The sequence below is a fragment of the Lonchura striata genome, chromosome 5, assembly GCF_046129695.1.
Source record: "Lonchura striata isolate bLonStr1 chromosome 5, bLonStr1.mat, whole genome shotgun sequence".
Taxonomy (NCBI): Eukaryota; Metazoa; Chordata; class Aves; order Passeriformes; family Estrildidae; genus Lonchura; species Lonchura striata.
This window is the reverse complement of record NC_134607.1, coordinates 66,574,317-66,600,552: the sequence shown is the minus strand read 5'-3', so window position 1 is coordinate 66,600,552 and position 26,236 is coordinate 66,574,317. Positions and strand designations below refer to the sequence as shown.

Below are 26,236 nucleotides of genomic sequence, written 5' to 3'. Positions count from 1 at the left end.
GTGACAAAGGACATGGAAAGGGTCAAGGGTCTTGATGACTTCTCTGCCTTGGGCTTTGCTTCAGCTCCTGGCCTCTGCGAATTCCAAGCTTTGGGCAATCCTTACCCTAAGGAGGAGTTACTGCCAGGCTCCTCTGCAGCTGTCCCAAACTTCTCACCTGGGGGTGCCCACCCATACCTTGTTGACACATCCCTTTGGAAATACCAGAGACAGCTGGATCCACCAGTGCTCTGAGCAGAGAGTGTAAGAACCCCAGTTGTGGTTGGCTCTTGTGGTGCCAGCCAACCTCAGCAGCCAGTGGGCCAGAAAGGAAAAGTCTCCCTCATGGACATGTTGCTCCTATTGATGTCCACAGCTGCCCAAAGGGATCCTGTTCTCCCTCATGACCACTCAGCTGGGAAAAACGCCTACTGAAGGGCTGAACAAAAGGATATTTTATTACCTTTCTGCTTTTTAAGCACCAGTCACAGGGGTTGCAATCACATCTCGTGGTCAGAATGCAGATATGAACTCAGGTGGCTCTTCCCAGCTGTTCACCTAACTTCAGTGAAAAGTCAGTGAAGCTCTGAGTATCAGCCACTGTGCCCACCCAACTCCCTGTGGGAACTCAGGTTTGCTGCCCTCTCACCACAGCAGTCACATTAATTTTCATTATCTCCTTATTAGAAAAGATTTAATCCTGAATTTAGAGCAGAATATGAAATAATAATAAAAAAAAAACTAACAAAAAGGACCAAACTATTCTGGCTTTATGTACTGGCACAGATTTAAAGTGTTGTTTTTCCCTGATGCGGGGGAAAGCAAAACGCTGAGGAAAACAACAGGCTTAAGAGCAGCAACTGTTACAAATTTTCCAAAAATATATACTACTTATCAAATGTGTTGATTAGCCTAGTGAATATTTCAATTATTAAATGCTTCCTTTTCAAATAAAGATTTTTTTTTTTTTCTCCACTCTTTTAGTAACTTGGAGTTTTACAAGCAGGAATGGGAGCTGGTGCATGCAGAGATTCCCGTGTATGCAAACAAAGTACATTATATTTGTATAAATGACTGGACGTGGCTACTAAAAACAGCTTTTCACTGTTGCTGTCTCACAGCTTTTTGACACCAGCATCTCAAAAACCCCTTCATTTAAGAGGAATCTCGAAGTGAGCTTAATGCTGAAGGATTTAGGACTTGCCAGGCCCTTACAATATATCCTCCTACAGCTCACTGGGATCTACCATCTCTGATTTAGAAAAACCATAAAACTTCGTCAATGAAAGTGATGCTCACAGAGGACTTCCCAAGTTATCACTCACTCAGCGGCGCACCAGGAAGCGCTTTGGGATGTAAATTCCAGCCATCAGGAAGCACTGGGAGAGTTTTTTAAATCGGCTCACCCGAGAGGTTTTCCTTGTAGCTGCTTCCAGCGGCGTGACAGGAAATCTTCTTCCGAATGTCCAGAGATACGCAGCCTCCTTCAGCCACCTTCCCTTGGAGATGGCCCTTCTGCCATGCAGGGCAAGGACAAGAGAAAAAACCAAACAGCATCGACCAACAAGGACCTTCTTCTGCTGGAGGGGAGTTGGCACACATCCAGTGCCAGTCTCAACTACAACTGACCCATGCACTTCCATGCAGAACTCGACTGGTTCTGCACCCATTTGATCCACTTAAGAGGTTTTTTTTTAATTAAAAGAACCTATATAGATACAGTCTTGCCCACGACCCTAAAGAAAATGAACAGAACAAACATCACAGAACAGCAGGAAAAAAAAAATTAAATCAGTATTTTTTGCACAACTGGGTTTTGATACTTTAATTTCAGAACTGCTGTGAAAAACCTAACAGCAAAACTTGGTTAGTGCTTTGAGGTTTTGTGGTGAATCCACAACTCTCAGACTTCTCTTCCAGGAAAAGGAACATGAGGGACAGTGTGGTTTAAGCTACTCACCAGGGGGGAATTTAAAAAAAAAAACATTCTAGCTTTGCAAAAGGTGTCTGCTGAAAACACTACTGAGTGGAAAAAAGATGAGCCAAGTTTTGCCAGAGATGCCATTAGGAGGAAGACTGGAAATTTAAACCGTGCATGATGCACAAGATTCAATCTGACCCAGTAACTCGTTCTTTATAGATGGAAGCCTTTATAATTCTTGCTGCAGTAACAAATATCCAAGATTTTCTTCTTGCTGGTCTGAATATCAAGGAGCAAATTCCAGAACTTGGGAGAAGCTCCACGAGCGGGTTCAGTGCAGTTCAGGACAGCAGGGAGTGTCTGGGCAGAGCGGGGTCAGCAGTGAGGCTGCAAGGGGCAGCTCCCTGTGCTGGCTGGGAAATCGAGCTCCAGCATCCATTCCACGAGCCCTCCTCTTGCTGACAGCAGGCACAGGAGCACTTGCAGGGGAAACAATTCAAAATGTTGCAGACTTGGTGCTGGTAAGTAAAATAAACAAAATCAAGTGGGTAATATACTTGGAGATAACCTACTTGCCCTCAGCTTTACTCGACATTACCACTGGACATCACAGCTTGGAGAACTGATTCAAGGAGTGATCACAGTTATCAATATAATCACACATGCCATAAAATTTTTAAAAATTAGGATTTCTCCTCTTGCTAGTGAATAATTCAGATAGGAATCAAAAAAGTTCATGCACTTATACAAGAGCAATAAAAAAAATTAAATATTTATTTTGAATAACAAGCTTAAGTTCAAGCTGCATTGTTGGCAATGTTGGTTTTAAACACAGATCACAAAAGCGTGCAGAAAATTGTATTTGAGCAAAGAACAAAATAATACTAAGTATTATACTAAACAGCTGCTGATTTTTAAAGAAACAAAAAAGGCTTGTAATCACTATACAAAATATAAAATGTATTAAACACTACCATCCACAGAACAGAGGTTTATTTTAGTTTGATTATATTTAAAAATTATTTGTGTAGTTATTTATATAGTGAATTGTAAATGAATATTATACAGTAACCTCCTTTTGGTCTGCAAAACCTTTGTTGCACTATAGCACATCCAATCACGTTGCAAAAAAAAAAAAAAAAGAGATTTATTTGTCCTTACTATCAATAAAGAAAACAATCATTGATAATACAGTAAATATTGTCAGGTCTACAAATAATGAAATTCAAAATTACTCCTTCGACTCTGAAGCGCTTTCCATGCAAATAGTCAGCACTTGCTGTTTAAACTGAGTGCACTACCAAGCAATGTCCAGGGTCGTAGATGCTCTTGGTAAGACTAAACTTTACCAAAAAATTTAGAAAATAAAATAAAATTTTTTAAAAATTGAAGATTGAATGCAATCATGCAACCTCTTACTACTGGGTAACCCACTGCGTCTCTTGTCAATTTATTGCCTTTCTGGAATATCACTCAAGGCATCAAAATTAGATTCATGATAAATATACACATAATGAAAGGACACAAACTGCTATTCGACACTACTACTGGTAATGTCTGTGCTACGTGAAAGCACCTTTAAAAAGAGCCTATGCGGCAAGAGATAAGTGTCTAAAGATTCAAAATGAATCAACAGTATTGGATAACAATATAATTCTCAACTCAGAAGCTGCCTCAAGATTAGGTGCATCTTCAGTTAATGTAACAGGAAAAAAAGGCAATGGATTTTATTATTTGTATCCACTCATAAACTGACCTAAGGCCACCAGATGTGCAGACACAACAAATTTTCTTTTCTTTTTACAGTTCTTTAAATTGTAGGATGATAAGGGAATAGATCTATTCAAAAACAAACAGCTAATTCATCTCTATTAAGAGGTGGCACCGGGCGTGGGATTCACGTTCTGAGTGGCCACCTGTGGTGCCACTTCAATGATCCGGGGTTTGTCTATAATCCTGGCCGTGCGGTTGCCCTTCTCTACAATGCCGATAATCCACGCCTGGTGGCCTTCGCCGTATTTCGGGGACTTGATCTCGGCACAGAAACGCGCTGCCTGCTCTCGTGGTAAGCAGATGAGGAGGCCTCCTGCAAAGAAAGAGAGCAGAGCATCAGAACATCTGATTGCAAAGCATGCCAGCCTTGATCTGCCAGAGCCCTACTTGGACAAGCACTTGGTGACTTCAGTGGAATCTGCTGAACTCCAAAGACTCCAAGAAAAGACACAGGAGAAGTCTGAGCTCTTCTCTACGGCAAGATGTCTGTGCCTGAATGCAGTGTTTAGTTTCGTATAAATGAAGCCAAATGCACACAAAGGATGTTGGCAAAAGGACGTGGTATTGATGCCAACAAATGACACACTGAAACAACATCAGCATTGTAATCTTCCTCACAGGACTGCAGAGTGCCTCTATACAGAAACATTTTGGATAAAGGTCATATGCAGATACCTGTAACCACATATTGGTGGCAGCTGATTTTGTGAGTAATCCTGTTGCCTGCAATGAAATCATTCTTCAAAGCAGGGACCACTGCCCTGCTGAGAATGCAAGAGGCAGAACATGAAACACAGGCTTGATCCAGTGCTCCCTGTGACAGCCCTTGTGACCCCTTTGTCTGACAATTTTCTAACCTTTTTTGCCTTTCCTGTATGTTTTTTTCCTCAGACACAATTGAAATGTTTTCATTTACTAATGAAGGCTTTCAGAAGCAGCACACTAATGAGTTAGCAAGCTCACCATTCCACAATTAGACCCAAAAGCACTTCCATTCTTAGAATCCCAAAGCACTGAAAAAGATAGGTTAGCAAGTGAATTGAAAATGTTTGGAGAACACAGGGAGAGACCAGATTCACACACCCCAGAATTTGGGCACCGGCTGAGCTTCACTTACTGTTTGAACCAAAGCTTTCTCATCCTCACAAGTTCTGCCACCAGCTTTGACCCAGCTCTGGGACAAAGGGCCACCTGCTGAGCAGGTCACCCCGGGCTCAGGTGCCACATCCTCCTCACCCATAGGCAACTCCTCAGCACAGTGGGCACCTTGATGTTTGCTTTTCTGAGCACACAGTCCCCTCAGTGGTGACTAAAGACACTTTTCATTTAGGGCCATGAAGAAGCAGCTACTGAACATGAAGAGTTAATCAAAAGGGTAAGTGGAAGTGTGAAAGTAATTTTTTTAGATTATGAAGAAAAGTGTGCCAGCCAAAAAATGCCTACCTCTCTGACATTTCAAAATAACATCCCGGTATTTCCATCAAACACAACAACAAAAAACCCATAAGCTTGAATGACAGTGGCTGTAACGACTCCAGATGTAATAGACAAATCAATTGCAAAGGAACTATGTGACATTCCTATGGAAGCTCTAAATTCAATTGAAGAGAAACTTACGTCATGATGCAAGTGAGTCAGGGGAGATGTTTGCAAATGGCAGTGCAGAGAAGGTGCAAACTAGGAGGTGCTAGAAGGGAGATGTGCAAGTATGGTAAAAAAAGGAAACAAGAAAGAGCAGAAAAGTAATCTTCACTCAATTTTTTTCACACACATGCTCTTCCTGCAATTTTGTATCACTTGTACACACACCCCCTTATCATTCTCTGGCAAGACCAAAAACATGATCAAACCCCTAATTTCCAGTGGGGGGAAAAAAAAAAAATCTCTTCCCACCTGCTGACTACATCCCAGTCTGATCAATAATGCTTTAAAAGGCTATGGGCTACTCTCAACCAGCAGCAGGCTTTCTGTATGCAGGGATTATAGTTATTTCTCTGGTACACTGACCAGTCTCTTTAGCCCTTTGGGTAGGTCTTTAGAGTTCTCCACTACCTTTTTTAGGCTAGTCTGTGCTCTTGGCATTCCCAGCTGTTCTGCTTTTTGGCAATTGAAAGGATGCAGATATTTGGTGGCTCTCCTGGCTTATCTTTATAAGAACAAAAGGGGGTTTTTTGTAAGAGGCTTTGAACATTGCTGGCTTTAACAAGCAGTATTTCAAGCAGGGAAGTAGACACAGAACACTTAAAAAGCAAGCCAGGCAAAGCTCTGTAATTAAGAGCAGAGATACAAATAGTTCATGAATCAAAACCAAGTCCTTGCTCCTGCTAATGGCTTTCTCCCGCAATGACTTATAACAGCATGACATCATTAGCCTTGCCTCTAGTCAGGCACTGACACAGCCCTGCTTTTCCATCCATCTGCCTACTTCCACCCAATCTCCACAAATACCAAGCTACTGAGATACCTCTACTACACTGAGTCATCTGACACCATCCAAAAGTTATTAGGCCTGGAAAAATACATACATGTATCAGTGTGCCAAACAGTAACTCTGTGACTTATCTCTGCAAGTAGCCACTCTAACAAACAATTCATTCTTTTGAAACCAAATGCCTGACTGCAACTTTAGCCATTACCAAGGAATTCCCTAAAAGAGAGTGCAGAATCATATAATAGTGCAATTTTAGGAGACTACACCATTAGCAAGACTGCCTGAAGGATGGAACAGATGACATAATACATCTTTTCAACACTGGCTTTTGTCAACAGGTGCCCAGCAAATGCACATAGGGGAAAAAAACCCCAACACAATAACCTTAAAATCCATTCAAATAGTTTTTCAGTAAATTTCTTATTGCCTGTGCACTCTGCTCAAAAACATGTGTTCTCAGATGAAGAAGCTACAGACAGAGCGTGTCTAGAAGTTGAAGCCAATAGAGAAGTGTCAGAGAAAGCAGAGCCTTGAGCAGCCCCAGCAGGCCTCCCCACAGCTGGGTATCAGGCACAGCAAGGCAGGCCGTGGCCTTCACATAAATCAAGCCCAGGACAGGAGGTGTGCAAACAGCCTGGTGTGAATGCTAACGAGCCATGCCAGCACAGCCTGCCCAGCTCACACTGCTGACACACACCAGGCCCTGCAGTGCAAGCCTAAAGCCTATGGGTGGTTATTCAGCTTCCTGGCCAGTGTATCCACATGGCTATGGATCTTTTGGGGATCTGGCAGACAGATCTTTTGTCACTGCCCTGTGACAAATCCCTGTGGCCACCTCTAATGAAAGAAACACAGCGCTGTGATCAAATCAGACAGATGTGTTTTGAGGCACAGGCAGTTCACCACCAACCAGATCTGTCTCGCTGTTTTTCCCATCATCATCCATCTCTGCACAATGCAAGCTGCTCAGCATTTCAAAAAGACCTCTTGCTCTCACTCCCAGAAGAGAATCTGAAGTCAAGCATTTCTCACTTCCTAGCAATGCATCCATCTGCACTGTTTTACATTCCTGCAGTGAAAAGAGAATTGGGTATCCCCAAAGTGCAGGACAGGCAGCTCTGAGGACATAAGCACTCGGTTTGCAGCTCAACCATTCCCACACCAACTGCTATCCAAAGCTCTACTACAGGCACTCACCTGGAAGGGCACCTTGCAGTTCCAGCTCTGTATCATGCTACTTTTTGGGCTTTTTCCAAATAATAAATGCTACTGGCACTCTAGCTATGTGGGCTTCTGGGTTTTAAGAATCTCACTGGTACTACCAACCTTATTGACACAGCTTGCCAAGCTGCCACCAGATATTTCTGCTCCCTTCTGACTCTGGATTTGGAAAGGGTTCACATCCCATATCCTGTTACACATCATCTGAGCCACACGGTCTCTGTAGGACAGAGTGTCTGCTCAAGCACAGAAGGCCAAGGAACAACTCAGCAGATCAGGGTAAGTTATGTATTTGTTAGGGGAAAAGCTTATTGCTCTCACTGTGATGCTTTTTTCCGGATCTTCAGACTGTTTTGCTTCAAGGGCCCCCTCTGTTGTGAACTGCAGAGAACATGGATAATACTTCTGGAGAGCCAGAAATGGCAGGGAAATGAAATAAGAGAAAAAGATTAATTGCTACATCTCTCCATTTCCCAAAGAGAAAGAAGAGTCAGACTAAATTAGAAAAACTAAACAGAAGATTCAAGGCAAAAGTTAAGCAGAAAGACATCCAGCAGATGACAGTGATCATGCTCATCAGAGAAGAGCCTACTCTTAATAAGGCAACTTAAAAACCATCAGAAGTTCTCATCACCTGATGACTCTAAGTGTTTTTGTCCACAGCCAGGTTTTCAGTCCAGTCTGTTGTACTCACTTTCACTGCAAGTGGCAGTTTTCCTTAGCTCAAGTAATAAATGGGTCAGAAAGGAACATTTTTTTTTGCTGCTTGTCACAATCCCTAAAGTCATATTTCATAAAGGTAAAGGAGAAAATCTCTAAGCTGTATTCTTGGATGTCTGTATACTGTGGACAGAGAAGGCCTCAGCTGCCAACACTGCCCCACCCAACACTACATTTTATAGCAACAAACCAAACAGCATCCTTTTGTCAGGCAAAACTACTGCCAGTGGCTTTGCTTTTGAAAAAACTGTACCAGATGTGGTGGAATTTCCAGATATCCACTGTTCCAGAGTTAACAGAGAAAAGCAGGTGTCAAAAGAATTTAGAATCATCGTTAACTTCTAATTGCAAACTGGAGGGTTGAAGGGTTTCTGTAATAGTGTTCCATACAGGAGCAGAAGGCATTCAGGACAGGATGGTGGTTTGGAAGCCCAGCTGAAGGAGGCAGTTGTGAACAGCTGTGTGGCTGCTGCTCATTAGCTTGGCCAGGTGCCAAACCAACTGTGACTCTGAACACACAGCACCAATTTGTGTTTGTGCATTTGAAATGGAATTCTGAGGTGCAGGTGTAGGGAAGGAAGAGGGTGGCACAGCTGTCACCTACCTGAAGTCTCTGGACAAGTCCCGTGCATGAGGCCGAACATGTTGCCACAGGCCTTACTGACAGCAGCCATCTTAGCCAGGACGGGCAGGTTGTGGATAACGAAGGACACCTCGTTCCGCTGCTGCTTGGCAAGGTTCTGTGCGTGCCCCAGGATCCCGAATCCTGTGATGTCTGTAGCTGCATGTGCATTGAAAGTGTGCATGAGTCCAGCAGCTACAAGAGATGGGGGGGAAAGAACACTGAATTAGAAAATACCAAATTATCAGGAAAGTGCCTTAATAATATTGTGCACAGTCCGAATGAAGTTGCATACCTTTAATACAAACCAGGTTAGGTTAAATAAATAAAATCGTGCTTGAAGAGAACTGGAATTCACCAATAGTGCATGTAATACTTAAAAAATTCAGTTCGTAGTTAAGATACTAAAACATGCTGAAAATCCGTCATGGAAGTTGCTTTTATGAGCATGGTCTATTCAACACATGCTACTCATTTATACTGGAAGTCTAAGAAACAGGAGTTTGCTTCAGATCCAAGCTTCCCAAAGCTGAGGGCCAGGGAGGTTCTGAGCCCAGCTCTGCTCCACTAAGGGCAGGGACCAGACACAGGTCAGTCTTCTCACACCTCTTCCCCTGCCGCCCTGCAATGCTGACATCAGAACTTGAGATGTGGACACAAAGTTTAAGAGCTGAAGAACAAAGCCTGCGGCCGTGGGGGAAGGGCTTCAGCTTCCCCACCTATACATTCATTAAATTCCTGCACATTTGCAGCTCCAGGGTGGGGAAAGAGCACCCCTGCATGCAGGACAATAGCACTAGTTAAGAATATTTAAGTGTTGTTTAAAGTGCCTGACAAGAGCAGAGAAAAACAAAACCGAGAACACTTTGACTTTCTTTGGGTGCTTCCCAATGCACGAGCAGGACCGAGTTCTTTTCCGTAAGACAATGCTGGTCGTTTGTCTTTCCTGGAAGGCTGTGACAAAGAATGAAAAACCAGGGGGATGACATAAGAAATGAAAACTGAATAAACGGGAAAAGAGCTATTTAACTATTCCTGTTCCTTCACCTCAGAAGTAAGTAAGGAAACAACTCAATTCTCCACTCCGCCGAAAGATACTTTGAGCAAAGAAGGGAAATCCTGGATTAAAACTTCTAGGGTAAAAGCAGAACCTTTTCTTCACCAAAATTCAAAGAAAAAAAATCAAAACAAAAAACCTACTACAGGAATAGGAAAAAGACATAGAGAAAAAAAAAATATTCCATACACACTTCCAAAATATATAACATACATACTTCACACAGTGGAAAGCATAGTTAGAACAAAGTAGGCCTTCTCTATGCAAGAAAATAAGGAACAAATCCAATATTTTTCGCTTTAAAACATCCTTTAACTCACTGGGATGTTACTCGCAGCACTCACATGAGTCATAATCATATCCAGCAGCTTTGTGTTTTTGCTGTATAATTACAAGAGGGCGTTTGATTTGAATTTGCTAGTTTCACTAACACTGAATAGCAGAGAGATGGGGCAGAATGCAAGGCGCAAAGTGGCTGTGTCACAATTCCCCAAGGCAGTGAAATGAAATGGATATGGAATTGGAAATACTCACAACCCCTCCCCTCCATCACACACATCTCTTCTTACCTGTCCTGTTCAGCCGTGCCATATTCATCATTGCCTCCTGATACGCTAGTTCTACATCTTCCTGTGTTACCACGAGTTTGATTTTATTCCACTTTTCAGGCTAATGAATGAAATAAAAATGTTTCTTTTAAATTTTCAGCTGTACATTTTCAAGCACACCCTGACCACTTAAAAAACCCCAAACCTTTAATCCAAAATGTACTTTTTTTAAAATAAAGACAGGGGCAAAATGTTTCAGTCAGAGGTGTGTGCCTTAGTCTGTTGTACCCCAGCGAAGTTCATTTAAAGATCTATTAGGCACTAAGTATCTCAAATCCTATTTTCAGCAGCTGACTGGAGTGGAATAAAATACCCTAGGGAAAGAACTCTTTCAAGACAACTCTCTGGATTGAACTCCTATGGCCAAATTTTAAAAAAACTTTGTTGCTGGATGTTGAGATTTGTAATTTCTAACTTCTTGGCTTTTAAAGAGATTTTTCTTGACTTCATACCTGGGCACTTTGATCAGGAAAGACCACTGATATGCACCAGTCCTAGTCAGAGGAATGTATGCCAAGGCAGGACATAATCACTCTCTCGTTTAGGATTAAGACAGTTTCATAAGCCTCCTTTACCATTTAACACCAGCATCTTCCACCCATTCTCCAGTGTCTGGTATGGTCTCATCTCTTCATCATATTCCCAAAAATGCTCTTCATCCCAGAAGGTTTTCACAAGAATTTAGAATTCAGTACCTTTATAAAGGGTAATTGTTTCATTCAAAGCTGAAGTGATTCCAGATTCAGAATGAAACAACGCAACTATTTTATTTTTAAAAGCCACACTACAAACTGATTTAACTTTTTTTCTTTTTCAATGAAAATAAAATTACGGAGAACTGAAAGTCAGAAAACACTAGTAGGATTTTTGAAGCCACAATATCTACACTGCCATTCCATAGAGTAAATGTATAGAACAAACACCTTACTTAACAAAAGGTGCAGGAACTACTAAGAAATGGTAGGTGATGCTACAGTGGGAAGGATCTTGTCTTAAAACATGAGTGCTGACTTCAAGGGATGTAAGAGAGAATCCAGAAATTGCAAAAGGGGGAAAGACTGGTCAGCCTAAATAAATAGATTGTTAAAGAATAAAGAACAATGGCCATGGTAACAGAATTTCTGACAGGTTGAACTGGATCTACCAATTAAAGAAAATAATTTTTGTTTACACAAATGAGAGACCAGGTCAAAAAATAAGATGTGGCTGCTACAGAGATGATGGAATAGTGATTATTCTTACTCTGGGAATGACTGAAAAAAATCTGAGCAGTCATTCTGCCTCAGGTTTCAAAAACAGCTCTGAGGCTGATCACAGGACAGAAACTGGTCAGACGAGGCAGTGTGGAAGCAGAACTCAAGGCTGAGGGTTGAAGAGCCATAAACAGGTAAGATATAAACTGGAGGAAAATTCCTCTCTACTACAGCAATCAAGATACTGGGGTTAGTCAACAGGGAATTACAGTAGAAAAATTTGCAAATATTTCCAAACAGGTTATAAAAGCAAGATTGGATTTCCAATGAGAAAGGGTCTGTAGACAACAGCAAAAAGCAAGAAAACCCTCTCTTCTCTGAAGGGGCACATCACAGCCCCTTTCATGCCTTTAAGCATGCACATCTCTACAATCCAGTTTTCCTTTCTTGCCTACACATAAACTTGCTATGCTATACCTTCTCCCACACACTTTTTAATATGAAGTCTAATTCCCCACCAAAATTTGATTTACAGTTGGATTTTTTGATGGGTAATTAATTCTAGTTTCACTTTCCCTGCGCTTTCACAAAACAAAGCTAAAGAAAAGGTAGCATAGCTACTCAGAAATTTTCCTACCACAGTCAAAGATGTATTCTGTTTACACATAAAATAGCAGTATTGATTTCCTGGCCGTTCTCATTTTTCATACCAGAAGGTTTTTCTGTTTGACAGTTGAGGAAATTAGTAGTATTTGAAATATGTGGAAATTCAGAATAGCCTTAATTTGCAAGTCTGCTTGTCAGACCAATAACAAGATATGTTAAGAAGTGAGATTATGGCCAGAAAACATACTATGGAATTGGGATCTTGTTTCACTTCATTTTCATATCAAGATATCTGAGGCCCTGATCCTTCCATCTGTGGAAAACACAGGATTCTGAAGAGGTCAAAGTTGCTAGGACAGACCCTATGAAGAAGGAGAAAAATATTTTTCCCTTGTTGCTCATACTTCAGACTCCAGTGAAGGCTTAAGCTGGTTCTCTCCCTCTTTGCTAACACTAGCTGTGTTAATTAGAATTCATCTGACAATGCAGTGGCCAACAGCCAAACCAAAGTAGATTCCAGCTCACTCCTCTGCCAGTCTTTTGGCTCAGGAGTCCCAAAAGTAGAAAAGATGCATCTTTTTAGAGTGTAAACTGAGCAGTTATAATTCGGAAGTCACGTACTGGGAGCCAGACAACATAAGCAGATGCCAATTTTGCAGTTACTTTTCAGTTCAGTAGTTACATTTTTGCCTGAAGTAACAGATGGAAGTATGTCTACATGCATAATGCTGCTAGAAATATTCTTACTGAATGCACAGGGCAATACATGTGAAACGCAGATAAACTTCCATGTACACAAGCAGAAAGCCCAAGAACACAGACAGAGCATTCTTGGCCTAACTGCCATCAGTAAGTGTTGCCAATTACTTTGGCAGGTGGAGTAGGGCATAATGTTGCCCAGGGTGATAGTCTGTTGTTCTGTTAGTAAACAATTTTGGTTATTACAGCAATGCTTGAGAAATAACTAAGAATTAGGTGCAATTAAGATGGGCTCACTAAGCACAAAATTGTAAATTGCCTTGATTCCAAAGGAATATTGCACACAAGTAGGGAAGGCTGGAGCATATCAAGGAGGAAGGAGGAAATGACAGATGACTCCCATCTGAGCTAAACTTTGTCATGTTGAGGGAATGAGGAGGGTCATCTTTACACCTCTTCCCTATTTCTTTTTTTGCAGTGTACTTACAATATCTAGCCACTGGTGGACAGCTACAGCCACTTGTGTTCCCAAGGGTTTAGTTAATACAAGCACATCTCCTGGCACTGCATTGTCTGGCCTGGAAACAAAGAATTCATATATTAACTACACAGCGAGATTCAAACACATTATTAGGAATAAGTGCTGATAATTACATTTTCACAGACCCACACATCTTACTGAACAGTTAAAAAATTGACTAATTGCAGAATTACCCTTTGGGATTCATTGCCACACAATATTATTGAGGAAAATGCTGAAAACTTGTTTAAAAAGTGCTAATCCTTTTTTCATGGAAAAAACAATGCTTGCAGTCAGACACACACCAAATTACAACTCATCTTTCAAATTTTTCAAGAAGACATAGGAGAGGCTAAGGGAAAAAAAAATTACCTTTTCTACCCAGGGCACAAGGTATCCAGCATTAGGATCATGCACAAATTAATTTATGTAGAGTAACATGCCACAGTAGGACATTCAAAATCAGCTACTGTTAAATGGACAGAATGCTCTAAAGACAGCAGTTCTGTAGTTCTCTACAGCCATTAACAGGATAATTGGGACATGGTATAGAAATGTGTGTATAAGTGTGGCAGAAATTTATGTTCAATACAGTCTCCACTCCTTTAAAGATTAGACACTTAATTCTCCTATCAAAAGGAGAACAGGATCAAAAAGGACTGGGGGGTGTGAAGAGGTAAAAGGACATCCTGTTTGGAAAAAAGCAAATATGTACAAAGAGATGATGTTGAGTGCTAAGGACAAATGCAAGCAGAAGGTACTGCTTTACTCATCAGGAGACACACCACAATATCACAACACAGTGCTTAAAGGATTTTTACTGTAACCCTCAGACCAGTGCCTTTGATTGTTTAGTGATTTAACTTACATTATAAATTCATTAGGCTGACAGACTGTTGTGGCCACTCCTCCTAAAACAATCCAGGGATTTAACACTGTTTGGCCACCAGTAACAGATGTTCCTGCCTCTTCTGCTGCATCTTTGAAACCCTGGATAATTAGAGGCATCACTTTGTCTCTTTCCTAGAGATCAAAACAGAAGTCAGAATTCCATACACAGTAGTGCTAGTCATTGCAAGAATGGTCCAAGGCTTTAACCACTCCAACCAAATGCCCTTGTGGCAAATAACTCATGACAGAAAAGCAACCCTTAGGAAGAGTCTAGCCTCCTGAAAACTGCATGTTATCCCATAGGGTTACAGTTTTACAGCTCTGTGTAGAAGAGGTGCAAAGACACTCTTACACTGAAGAAACATTGTTCAAAAGGTCATATAGGAGTAATCAGAGCTCTGGAAACTCAGAACAACTATCTGCTGCTGTAATCAGGTACAGCTACAGCAGAGCAGTGCTAAAAGGCAACAATAGATGAACTGGCAATCAAATGCTGGCCTTTGATAGAAGGAGGCACCCCATTTTGGTGGGGATGAAGGCAGCAGATTACAATGCCACAGAAAACTGAACTTTTAGCGCATGACCTCAGAATGTTTATGAGGCAACATTCTATGAACTAAGCCATTCAATAAGACCATCTCTTCTTTAAGCAGCTTCAAACTTTGAGGAGAAAATACATTAAAGGTAAATACATTCTGAGCACATCTAGCTGTTTTGATTATTCCTTCACAAAAAAGTGTCGAAAGTCTTACCCTATCTGTCATTTTATTGCTGATTCCAAGGAGCATCAACATGTTGTCACATTCTGTGACCCCCATGGCATAAAGGTCACTTAGGACATTGGCACACGCTATTCGTCCCTGAAAAACAAAGAGAGAGAAGAAAAAACATCTGCAGCACTCTTGGTGAATGTTTAAACACTTTCCACAAGCAAAGCTTCCAGTGTGAGTCTGCACTCTGACACAGCTTCTCACTCCACAGCATTAAGAAACCCAGCTAGAGATGTGGTATGTGCCCACCTAGAAATGCAGGTATCCTTCCTTTTACAGGTATGGAGAGAATTCATCCCAGATGTCTTGGTCAACACACTTTCTCACTGACTCCAAAGGAATCACAGAGTTCAGACTGAATGCCCAATCTGAGAGGCTGAAGTTAAGATCAACAGTCTATCCTTGATAACAGGCTGTTTACTTAACATGGTATATTCCAATTAACTTATTCCAGCACAAAACTGTACATCTTGATGGAGATGGCCATGGCATGGAATTCACAACTGCTAGGAAGTTAATCCAAAAAGCACATATTGAACATCTGCATCAGAATATGCAGGAGACAGGTCCTTGATGAGAAAGATGTTTGTTCCCTGCACTGCTCTGGAGGCCATGTCTGCTATCCTCAGTTTCTAGGATAGAACTCCTCTTCCCAGAGGATACAGCTGTGCTGCCAGCACACACCCGCACTGGGCTGCTTCCTCTGATGACAGCATGTGCAGGGAATAAAGGAGCTCAGGCCTCCCAGGAACTGGATTTACCATCACTGGGGGAAGCTGTGTACCCCCACCACTCACATAGTGAGAGAGATGTGTTTATGTCACATTCCATGTGACAAGATCAGGCTGAATTTTGCTACAGCACCAACTTTACTGATTATTGTTTGTACATGTGAGTATCTCCACAAACAAAAACTTGTACAAGAGACAAAACTGTCTGTCTGCTAAAGATTCCTCTAAGAAGTCAGGAAGCTGACAGGACTGAGAAGCCATCACTCACATTGCATGAGGTTAGTTGCTCTGATTTTACTAAATTAATGGATCTGAATCAGGGTTTCTGAGGTGTGCACCCAGCACAGGTAAAACATCAAGTTTCTTGATGGAGATGCAGAACTTCCTTATACAGTGTGTGTCCTAAGGGACAGCAAGATATTTTAAAATATAGCACAAATTCTGTTGTGTTACTCTGGAAGACTCCATGCATTTTATGAAAGTTGTTTTAGGTTTACAGCTGCAGAACTGTAACCACCACCTGGCTTTGTGATTTTAGGTCTGTGCTTTCCATTATGTTCAAAGGCAACACACCACCATGGTAAAAGCAACAGCATGTTTATTTGATACAATTTGCAAAAAACTTAATATTTTCAGGCAGTTAGTTCACTAACTGATAACATGAAACAACATCTCCGAATCACAAATAAATATAATACAGTTTTTCATAAATTGAAGAGTTTTCAGTGGCATCAGGGGAATCCTTGCTATTTGGAACTGGAATAAATTCTAATAATTTAAATTTTAAACTATTAAGAAAAGACTTGTGTACTGCATTATTTGATGGATATTGGCTGTTAATTTTCTATATGCCTGCCAGTTCCCTTTTGTGGAACTATCAAACCATTCTCTGTTATCTTCAGTATTTACCAAGCAAACTGCTGGTTTGTGCCCTCTTAGTAATGACAGATAAGTTTTTAAAACCATAAGGACAACACCTCTGATAGTGAGAGGTCAGTCTAATAATGCTTTTGCCAACTGCCAAAACCACTATGGAAACGAATTCAGGGAAGTGCAATTCTCAAGTCTGAAGGAGCAGAGAGAACAACAGTGGGCTCTTGTGAACACCTGCAAACCCAGCAGGGCTCACAGACAGGGGTCAGCCTGGCCAGGTCCTGCAGGTCACCTGCCTGCTTGCACAGTGCCCTGAAACACAAAGATCTGTGTGTAATACTAAGAACTATTTGTAAGGGCGAAGGATGAATCAGACACCCATCTGCAGTCTTGAGTGAAGGTTCTTAAAACAGCAACAGAAAGGTTTCTGGATGGAAGGGGAAAGATGTACTCCCTCAAATCAGCCAGTTCCTTGCTCCTGTGCTCAAACATGTATCTCCACAGTGCTACAACAGAGGCCAGTATCCAGTTTTAGTCCCAGTGGATTGATACTTATTATGAAACCTTTTTTTGATTGCTTGTAACTTTTCTAGTAAGACATTTAAGTTAAATAAATCCTGTGCTTGGTACAGATTTTACAGGGATACACCTGTACATCCTAGGGATAATTTTGCAAATGGACTGAGTGTCCAAGGACAAAGTGAAAGTATAGGAGAGAGAGGAAAAGAAGGAAGAATGATTTTTGCATATAACTGCAGAACTTAGTTTTAAAATAAGCAGTACTAGAGTGAAAGCTGTTTTCTGAAGCAGAAATAGGAAGTTCAGCTGAGTCCACAAGCAGTTTTGCCTTCCTCAGCTATTTCCTAATCCCTTCTGTCACAGAACCCAGCTTAGAGTTCCCTTGCAGCACTTTTGGCTTTCCCTCTTTGCTTCCTCTCCTCCAATTAGAAAGAGAGACCAGATAAAGAGCTGCAGGTAAACTCTGTGCACAGAGAAAGAAAGAGACCAGATCAGGGAAAACCCACTCAAAACCAGACTAGAAGTGCCTGGGTAAGGAGACTTAAGGGGAAGGGCAAGGAGAGTGTGCACTGCAGGTGTGTGATATTGGTAGCACAGCAACAACAGGCATGGGTCAGGAGACACCTGGACTTAAAGCAGGGAAAGAAGCAGCTGGAGAAGCAGGGAAACAGCAGCATGTCTTGAGCAGAGGAGGCCAGAGCACACCCCTTTTTACAGCCTGGACACCAACACAAAATTCCCAAGTCTCACAATTCTTCTGCTTATAACAACCATCCATAAGCCCCGTGGCAAACTGTATTTGTCTGTCCTCTAACCAATGCTGGTCCACACAAATAAGAGGTAATCTACCCTGTCCCTTGGGGTCCTCTTGCCCTCATGAGAAAGGTCTGAGCAGAGGAGCAATATCCTGCTGAATCATCATTGGTGGTATCAGCAAGAAGGCTTGAGACACAATCCCCATCCTCAGTTAGCTCTTAGGAAGAAATACACATATGTAAAGAGATTAGGAAGTGGTCAGCCACCAGATTAAAATAAATGCCCTCAAGAATGAAAAGTGAAGGACTTGAGAGTTAGACAGCACCAAGGTTACAGCTGCTGGTGCATGTGGAACACAGCACAGACTGTAACTATGATGCAACCATTGAAGCTGGACTAAGGCCAAATTTACATTCCACTCCTACCACACTGACCTAAACCTCATCTGGGCACAGGCCCATCTATCTGCTCCTGTGGCATTTGTATCTTCAAACAGAGCAACCCTCCCCCTTCACCACAGCCTTCATTACTGTCCCTCAAATTTTTGTTACAAGGTGAGAAAAAAGAATTTCTCAGGTGATGAACTTGAACACAGATCTCCAAAACATTTTTTCTCCTCTGGTCCTCGACAAGTTCCCACATGATATTAAAGCAACCCACTTGAATCAAATTTCTCAGGAGAGCTCAACAACTCCACACTCCAGAGGCCAGCCTAAAATTTTTGGCTGCTCTGTTTGCAGAAAGAGAGCTCTCCTGGAAAAGAAATTATAGAAGCTAGGCTTACATATGTGCACAACACGTGGTCAAGCATGCTAAAAAAAAAAAAAAGAAAAAAGATGGCCTCAGTCTCAAACTGTGTCCAAAACCTACCAGAGAGGTCTCACAGAGCAAACAAACTGACAGCAGCACATAAAACATTTAGTCACACCAACAAGAAAAGCAATGAGTCACATCCAAACCACAGAAAACATGAATTCTGCACCTTTCATTTAACATTTCCTTATAGCTTTATTAAAGTATTTTTTAAAGCTCATTTGTTTCCCAGGATCTGTTCAAGTCAATACTGATCACTGCCACACATACAGGAACCTCTGCTGAGACAGACTAAATGTGAAAGGAGCACAGAATGAACCAAGGCCAAAGTGCACACACCTTCCAACCACTCATTTCAATGTATGTATGTTCAAGTAGAGGTAGCACCACAGGAAAGCTGGTGTTCACACAGCACTCTGAAATTTCCAGGTGCTATTGCCAACTACTGACATTAGGTATTTCCAGTTCTAATGGGCTACCTGGTTATTTCAATACCTCAGAAAAGGCCAATTACAATGTGGTTCTGCTTGTAAGTGGAGTTCAGTCTCTGCTACTTCACAGGCTGCTCTTTTTCCCCCTTTTGGGCTCTTCAAACCAAATCCCACAGAACAAGAGATGCAGGGAAATCTGAATTAAAGGTGCCAGTTCTCCCAACTTTCACCTACATAGAAAGCAGCACTGCAGCATTCCTGGCCAACGTGGGGGATTCCAGGACAAAATTATGCTTTTCCTTCTTCATGTCTATTTAGGAAGGACTCTGAATGCAATTAATCACACAATTAGCACCACACATCTAGAACTGCCATCAGGTTGGTGAGAAGCCCAAATCAGTAACAGACCCAAAAACCAAGTTTAGCCAACTTACCATCATATAAGGGTCATCCACAATAGGATAAATATAATCTGTCGTCTGAACTAATGACAAACCTCCATGTCTTAATGGAATAACACAAGTGTCCATCCCAATTCCTGCAAAGACAGAAATCAATCAGTGAGGTGGGGAACTGTGCTCTGAATTATCTGTTGCTCTTAACAAAAGAGTTTATAAAACGTGTCAGTGAAATACAATTCCTAACATTGCCTAAACAGACAAGGCAATGTCCTTTGCCAGAAAAAGCACATAGTACAAGTAAGAGAAAAAAACAAGCAAAGAAAGAAAACTCCTGGTTGGAACTGAACATAAGTGCAAATGGCTGAAGGCAAGAACTAAACTACAATGGTTTTTATTCTTTTGCAGCAGCATAACAGCACATCAAGAACATCTGTGCTTTTATGTAAGTACATTTAAAGTTAAGAGGAACTAAGTACACTGATGTTGTCAAAAGCAAATAGGTTTTCCTGTCAAACACAGTGACAGTTGTGAAGGGACACAGCATCTCAAAAAGGACATTCCCTCACTTCAGCAGGAACAAGAACTCCATATGTCACAGCCCAAGCCCTTGGTAAAAGATGATTCACCCACTTGGAGCTTTAGCAACCGGTTTAGCCTCCCCTTGCAAAGCTGGAAGGTTGCAGACCACCTGATAGATACCAAACTCCTTGGAGAAAACCACAATTCTGAGCACCATAACCTTTTCCTTGGCAGTGGATATTTCAACTAGAACATACGATGTTAGAACCTTCCAGCATTTGCTGCAACAGAAGAGCCCACACCAAAGGGGCAGGTGACAAATTACAACATGCTGGCTGAGCCACACTCCCCTGTGGATAGCCTGTGCCTTGCAGCAATGGCAGGAAGCTTACCTCCTCCCTGGACTGGCAGCAAGCTACCTGGAATTACTCTGCATGCCCCACAGGGCAAGGGTCATCAAAATAGCCCATTTTTAGGGAGCAGATGTCACACAGAACTTTTGACCATGTATTAGTGAAACACACTACCCTAGCAAGAGCTCCAAAGCAGTGTTTGGCAGTGTCCTGTACAGGCATGGAGCAAGTTGGTGTCATCTGAGTCTTTCTGAGGGGACAGAGGTCTGCCAGGCAGTCAATATACAGGTGGAGAGGATGTTGCCTCCCCTGCCTAGAGGAAGGAGATCTTTCCTTGTTGAAAAGCACACGTACTAACAAGCTCTCAAGCAGTCATTTAGGGTTGCTCAATGTTGATAGAAGCACCCAAGCCACGACGCCTGATGTCCACTGCCTCCAGGGAAGGGCACTTAAGCAGTTACAGGGAAGTGGCCCAGGTGCAGGAGCTGTTTTGCCCTCAGTTCACCTGTTCATGCCATAACACTCCAAAACCAACTCTGACAGACGGACCAAAGGGCTACAATGATGGTCCTTCTGAGGCTGTGTTAATGTTCCACCAAAACAGCTCTGAATAACAAGAGAATCTGTTCAGAGCTGTAACTGATTTCAGATTCATAACAGCTCTGAGAATAAACATCAGATTTGCAGTTTTTTACTCACAGTCATATTTCAGTTTGCTCTGGGTAACATCCCTTGCAGAATTAAAAAGGGGAGAGCTTGAGCCTGCTGCTGGCAATCTCCCTTCTGACTGCATTTCAAAAGCATGATGCCTATGCATAGGTGGCAAAGTTACCTATCTATACCTTTTAAGTACAAGACATCAAAGGCAAATCTCACACCAAACTTATCCAAAGACACATTTGCTAAAGTGATACTCATCACAAAAGCATATTTTAAAAGAGATCTGAACTCTTCACCTTTGATTACTAGCAGATTTTCTGCTACATGGTTTCACACCTACACACTGATGGCGTAAATCTACTTTTATACCTTTTCATATAGCTGTAGAAGAAAAGTCTACTAGCAGTTACATTATTGTTTAGAGCCTCTAAGTTTGTAAGAAAAATCTAAACCGAACTATTGCTGATTTTAGAAAATTGCCAAACTGAAATGCTTCTGTAAACAGCTTACTTAATTTAGAAAAATACATATAAATACCAATTTGGGGATGAAAAAAGATGGAAGTGTCCTCCATGAGGGAATATTAAATTATAGTGCCACCCCAGCTTCACACACAATTGCTGTTTAGACACTTCCTTCATACAAAGATCCCCATTGTTTAAACAAGAGCATGGGCGCCTTACTAATCTCTGATTATATTCAATCTCTACCAGAATAATGGGTTGCAACCTGTTAGCCTGCTAATAGACAATTAGTAATGTTTATATAATTGTAAATAAGGTTATTGAACACTAAACTGATAATGAAATAATTTCAGAATAAATGCTCCATTGATATTCCTAAGTTGAGGGGGGAAAAAAAATTCTGCACTGCAATGAGATTGAATATGCAGGGCTGAGTAAATAGACAAACAGAATTAAAAGTGTCATTAAACACATTATCTACATTAATTTATCTATATCAATATTAGGTACAGTAGCTGGTATCAAAATACCTACGTTTGCCCTGTTCCCCATGTAGGTGGCTTGTGCAGGTTGTTTTCCCTTATTGCTTGCATCATTGTGCAAATATCAAAGAGAAAGTGAAGCTGGCAAGAACACAGAGGTCTTGGAAAGGCAGCCTTTCCCAGGCAGCTTCTACAGGTGAGCAAAAGAGTTAGAGTGGGGAACAAGGAAAGGACTCAAAGGAATAATGACAATTGTGAAACAATTCACTCCCAGTCAGCTGAAGCAAGGAAGTTCTCTTGCTCACTTTCTGTGATCCAGGAACAGAGGGGAAGGGAGGGAGAGGGGGAAATTCACCTGGGAGTCATCCAAATTCATTCATCCATTGCATCAAATTCCAAATGCAATGCATGACCATAAAAGTCTAGAAATTAACTGACAGGACTTCAGTTTGCACAGCAACTACTGGGGGGAAAGGGAGGAGCAGACTAACACCTAAGCATGTGCCCATCACAATGGCCACTCCTGAGTGTTTTGCCTTTGTAGTTGAGTTACTACACTGCAGGATGTTAAACAATTAAGATCATATTCTTGTATCCCAGATGCCAACAAATGACAGCATGAGATTCATTCTTCAGCTTTCTGGATGCTGTGCATGCATTATGCAACACACAATTTTCAAACTGGTTAAACAAACCACAAATGTGATCGTGTCACTAAGTAAACTGAGCAAAAGGACCACCAATGTCCAGAGCAGCAACTACTTACCCAACCTGGGCATAACTGCCCCCAAGAACTGTTCATCTTCCTGAAAATGGTTTTCTTGTAGAGATTCAAGCAGTTTCTGTAAGACATCCTGCGGCACTTTGCAGCCTGTACCCTTCAGTTCAGTGAATCGCGTCAGACGGAAGCTCTTGTCCAGTTCGTAACTCTCTGGGTTAAAGGACTCCCGAACAGACATGGTTCTCTCCCACAGACTGCCGGCCTCTCCCACCCCACAGCAACGGGATCAGTTTCTCTGCTGATCAGTCTTATTAAGAAATAAAAATAACAATTAAAAAAAAAAAGGAACATTGGAAATTCCTATGACCTGCAAGACAACATGTTTTCCACGTGGTGCAAGAAAAAGAAAGTGCTCATTGTGGTTGTCCACCTGTTAAGACAGGTGTGCACATCTCACACAACTCATTTCCTTATGACTACAAAGGGATGACTCCTTACGGTACCTTCTGACATTTAAAACTATAACTATGCCAGGTGAATCAAAGAATTAAGTTCTTTTCCAGATATGCTGTATAAGGTTTTCATTAAAAAAAAGAATCTAACACACTTACCATCCTCATTTAACGCAGAGGTAATGAAAGAAATAATAGTTCCCAGAGCACAGAGGCCAAAAGGCAACCTGGGCCCTGATCCTGCAGCATGCTCAGCAGAGACATCTGTTTGTACTCAGCTCAGTGTGGGGTCATAATTTTAGCCATTAACATATTAATCTCAAAAATAAGATGCTTTTCAAATAATGGCTCTGCTTCAGTCCCAAAACAAGAAGCTGGCTTCGTAATACACCTGCTCTCCTTGGGAGAAAACACAGTCCTGGTGCACTGTTGGTACAGGTAGCAGAAGAACAAAGAGGCCGTATTTAAATAGTGGTTTATCTACAAGCATGCCAGTTCACCTTTTAGCATGTTCAGAGGCAAAAAAATGGCTGAGAAATTAAGTTTATGGCCTCTTCAGCCCTTTTTTAGTCAACTAATGATACAGAAAATCAGAGAATTATCCATTAAAAAAGTAATGTAAAAGGACACTGATGCAATTCATTTAATAAAATTCTTAACAATGCATGTCTAATTTTAGAACGTTTTTCCACTCTGACTCACATCCACCACACTCCAAAACTAGTAAGAGGCCTAACGGAGACACTAATTTCTAAACAGGAACGGCTGTGATAAAATACAATTCATCTTTCTCAGAGAACAAGTTTTCAGGAATTACTAAAAGCAACCTGTCTAGCAGTAGTTTCTTAGAAAGCAAGGATCCTATGTAAGAGCAACAAGAACAGAGTTGAGCGTCATCACTGACAAAAACTGATACTGATGGTCATGCCCTAATGAGGATAGGCTGAAAAGAATTAAAGTGACTGGTATTTGCCAAGTTCAACTTTGCTAAATGAAGGAAAGAAGTAAACCTACAGACTGCACTGTACCTGCCCTACACAGCACTTATTAACCAGCACATCTGTTCCATAAACCTTTAAGTCAATTTATTGACTGTAATTTGTAGGAACTGAAGTTTTAAGGTTCCCTGAGAACTTTTGATGTGGAGCCCAACTCCCCTTCACTGTGTTTTCCCTCCTTCTCCAGGAGGTGTGGCACTTATTTAAAACAAATCTTCCAAAGCCTAAGCTTGGGCAGAAATCCAAACCCTAGTTACACGAACGTGTCTTGGATGAGCAATGAATTCAGTTCCTAGCTGTTGTCTTCCAATGCAAGACACTAAGCATTTGCAAAAAAAAAAAAAAAAAAAAAAGTGTCTGGAAAACAACCTGTCAACAGAAATAGGAGACAAAAGCTTTTCAAGGAGGGGGTCTATTTTTTTTCTTCATTCTTTTTTAACACTTCAGTCTAATTAATTCCAGAAAATTCTAAAAAGCAGCTTGCCCCACAAGAGAAACATCTTCCTTCATCTAACCAATAAGTGAAATAAGCTTAGCACCCCCTGCCTATTTACACAGGGTTGGATGCAGAGGCCACAGCCTACTAGGAACTTTTTGCAGCCACGAGGACTGTAAGGACACAGTTCCCCCGGTTGAAAACAACTCGTGAAACAAACAAGATGATTTCATTTAATGGAAAACATCCCCTGTGCGAGAATACAGTAACTTTTCTAATAAAGATCTGATTAAAGCTGCGTGCAACTGTGTAATTCGCAGACTCCCATGGGAGCAACGTTTCCCACAAGATCAGGTTTTGGTGACTTCGGTGGTCACAGCACCGAGCCTACAAGAGTTCACGAAGAGCTTGGACAACTCTCATGCACAAGGTGTGATTCTTGGGGCTGTCCTGTGCAGAGCCAGCAGCTGGACAGATGACCCTTGTGAGTCCCTTGCAACTCAGAACATTCTGCGATTCTGGCAGCCGATGCAGCAGTGCGATGTGAGCGACAAGTATCCCTCCCCAGCAGCAGACAACACCTCCTAACCCAGACGTTTCTTACTTTAAAAGAGCGGCATAATAAATATTAAAAGCTAAAGTTTAACCCTTGCCTTCCTAAACAGCAGAGAGAGGGGAGCACAGGAGCGAAAAGGGGAGGAGGGAGGGAGAACTGGAGCCGGCTACATACCCCAAGCAAACCCCAGCGCACCCACCGCCAGCCCGGCCGCCCGAGACACACGAGGCGAGGCGCTGCAACCACCATCGATCCGGGGAATGCGGCGGGGAGCGCTGCGGGCAGACATGGCTCCGGGACACCTTAAATTTCCAGCCGCTGCCTTTAGAGGCAAACCTGGGGCCTTCGCTGCCGCTCTTTGTGCGGCCGGAGAGGCGGCGGGGGAAGAGGACGAGGAGGAAGAAGCCGAGCCGGGAGCGGCGGCGGGGACGGAGCCCGCGGGTGCCCGAGCGCGGTGTCCGCCGCGTCCCCACGTGCAGGTTCGGTGTCACAGCGGGGCGGGGCTCGCCCCTCGCCGGCGGGGACGGCGGGTGGGATGGTGGGAGCAGCCCCCCAGGCCGACACTCCGTAATGGGGAGGGAGGGAAGCACGGGGGTGGGGGGGAAGGAATGGGGGGGGGGCAAAGGAGGGAAAAGGGAAAAAAAAAAAATGTCGGCGGGCGAAAAATTTAACCCGTCCGCTGCCGGCGTCCAAATTTTTTTAAAGCGGCCGCATCGCGGTGAGGCGCTGCCCCCCCATCCCCGCTCCTTCCTCCGCCCTTCCCCCGGGGCCGGGCCGAGGGAGGGCGGCGGGGCCCGGGCCAGGCGGGCACCCCGCGCCCGGCCGCGCCGCCCCCCGCGCCCGGCCCGGCGGGAACGGCGGAGGCGAATTCCCCTTTAAATCTCCCCGCCTTGCACCCCCCCTCCTCCTCCTCCTCCCTCCTCAGGTCTCCCTCTCACCGGCTCTCGCCGCCTCCTCGCCCTCCGCCTCCTCCCGCGAACGGGACTCCCAGCGCGGTCCCACAATGCACCGGGCGCGTCGGGCTCCCTCAGCGCCGCCTGAATAGAAAATGCCGCCGCCG

At 42.6% G+C, this 26,236-nt stretch overlaps 1 protein-coding gene across 3 annotated transcripts; it reads right to left on the bottom strand.

Moving 5' to 3' along the window:
- Window positions 1-1,789: 1,789 nt before the first annotated feature.
- SEPHS1 (selenophosphate synthetase 1) lies at window positions 1,790-26,236 on the bottom strand. Of its 3 annotated transcripts, none has more exons than XM_021530995.3 (9): window positions 26,115-26,236; window positions 22,780-23,041; window positions 19,569-19,672; window positions 14,994-15,101; window positions 14,219-14,373; window positions 13,318-13,408; window positions 10,294-10,393; window positions 8,650-8,862; window positions 1,790-3,986 (listed from the first exon to the last, which is right to left on the bottom strand). In XM_021530995.3, the coding sequence occupies exons 2-9, from the start codon at window positions 22,970-22,972 to the stop codon at window positions 3,772-3,774; spliced, it is 1,179 nt and encodes a 392-aa protein (XP_021386670.1). In that variant the 5' UTR covers window positions 22,973-23,041; window positions 26,115-26,236; the 3' UTR covers window positions 1,790-3,771. The 3 variants fall into 3 exon arrangements, with proteins under 3 accessions (XP_021386670.1, XP_021386671.1, XP_021386672.1); XM_021530996.3 differs by lacking the exon at window positions 26,115-26,236 and adding an exon at window positions 25,351-25,746; XM_021530997.3 differs by lacking the exon at window positions 26,115-26,236 and adding an exon at window positions 25,376-25,746.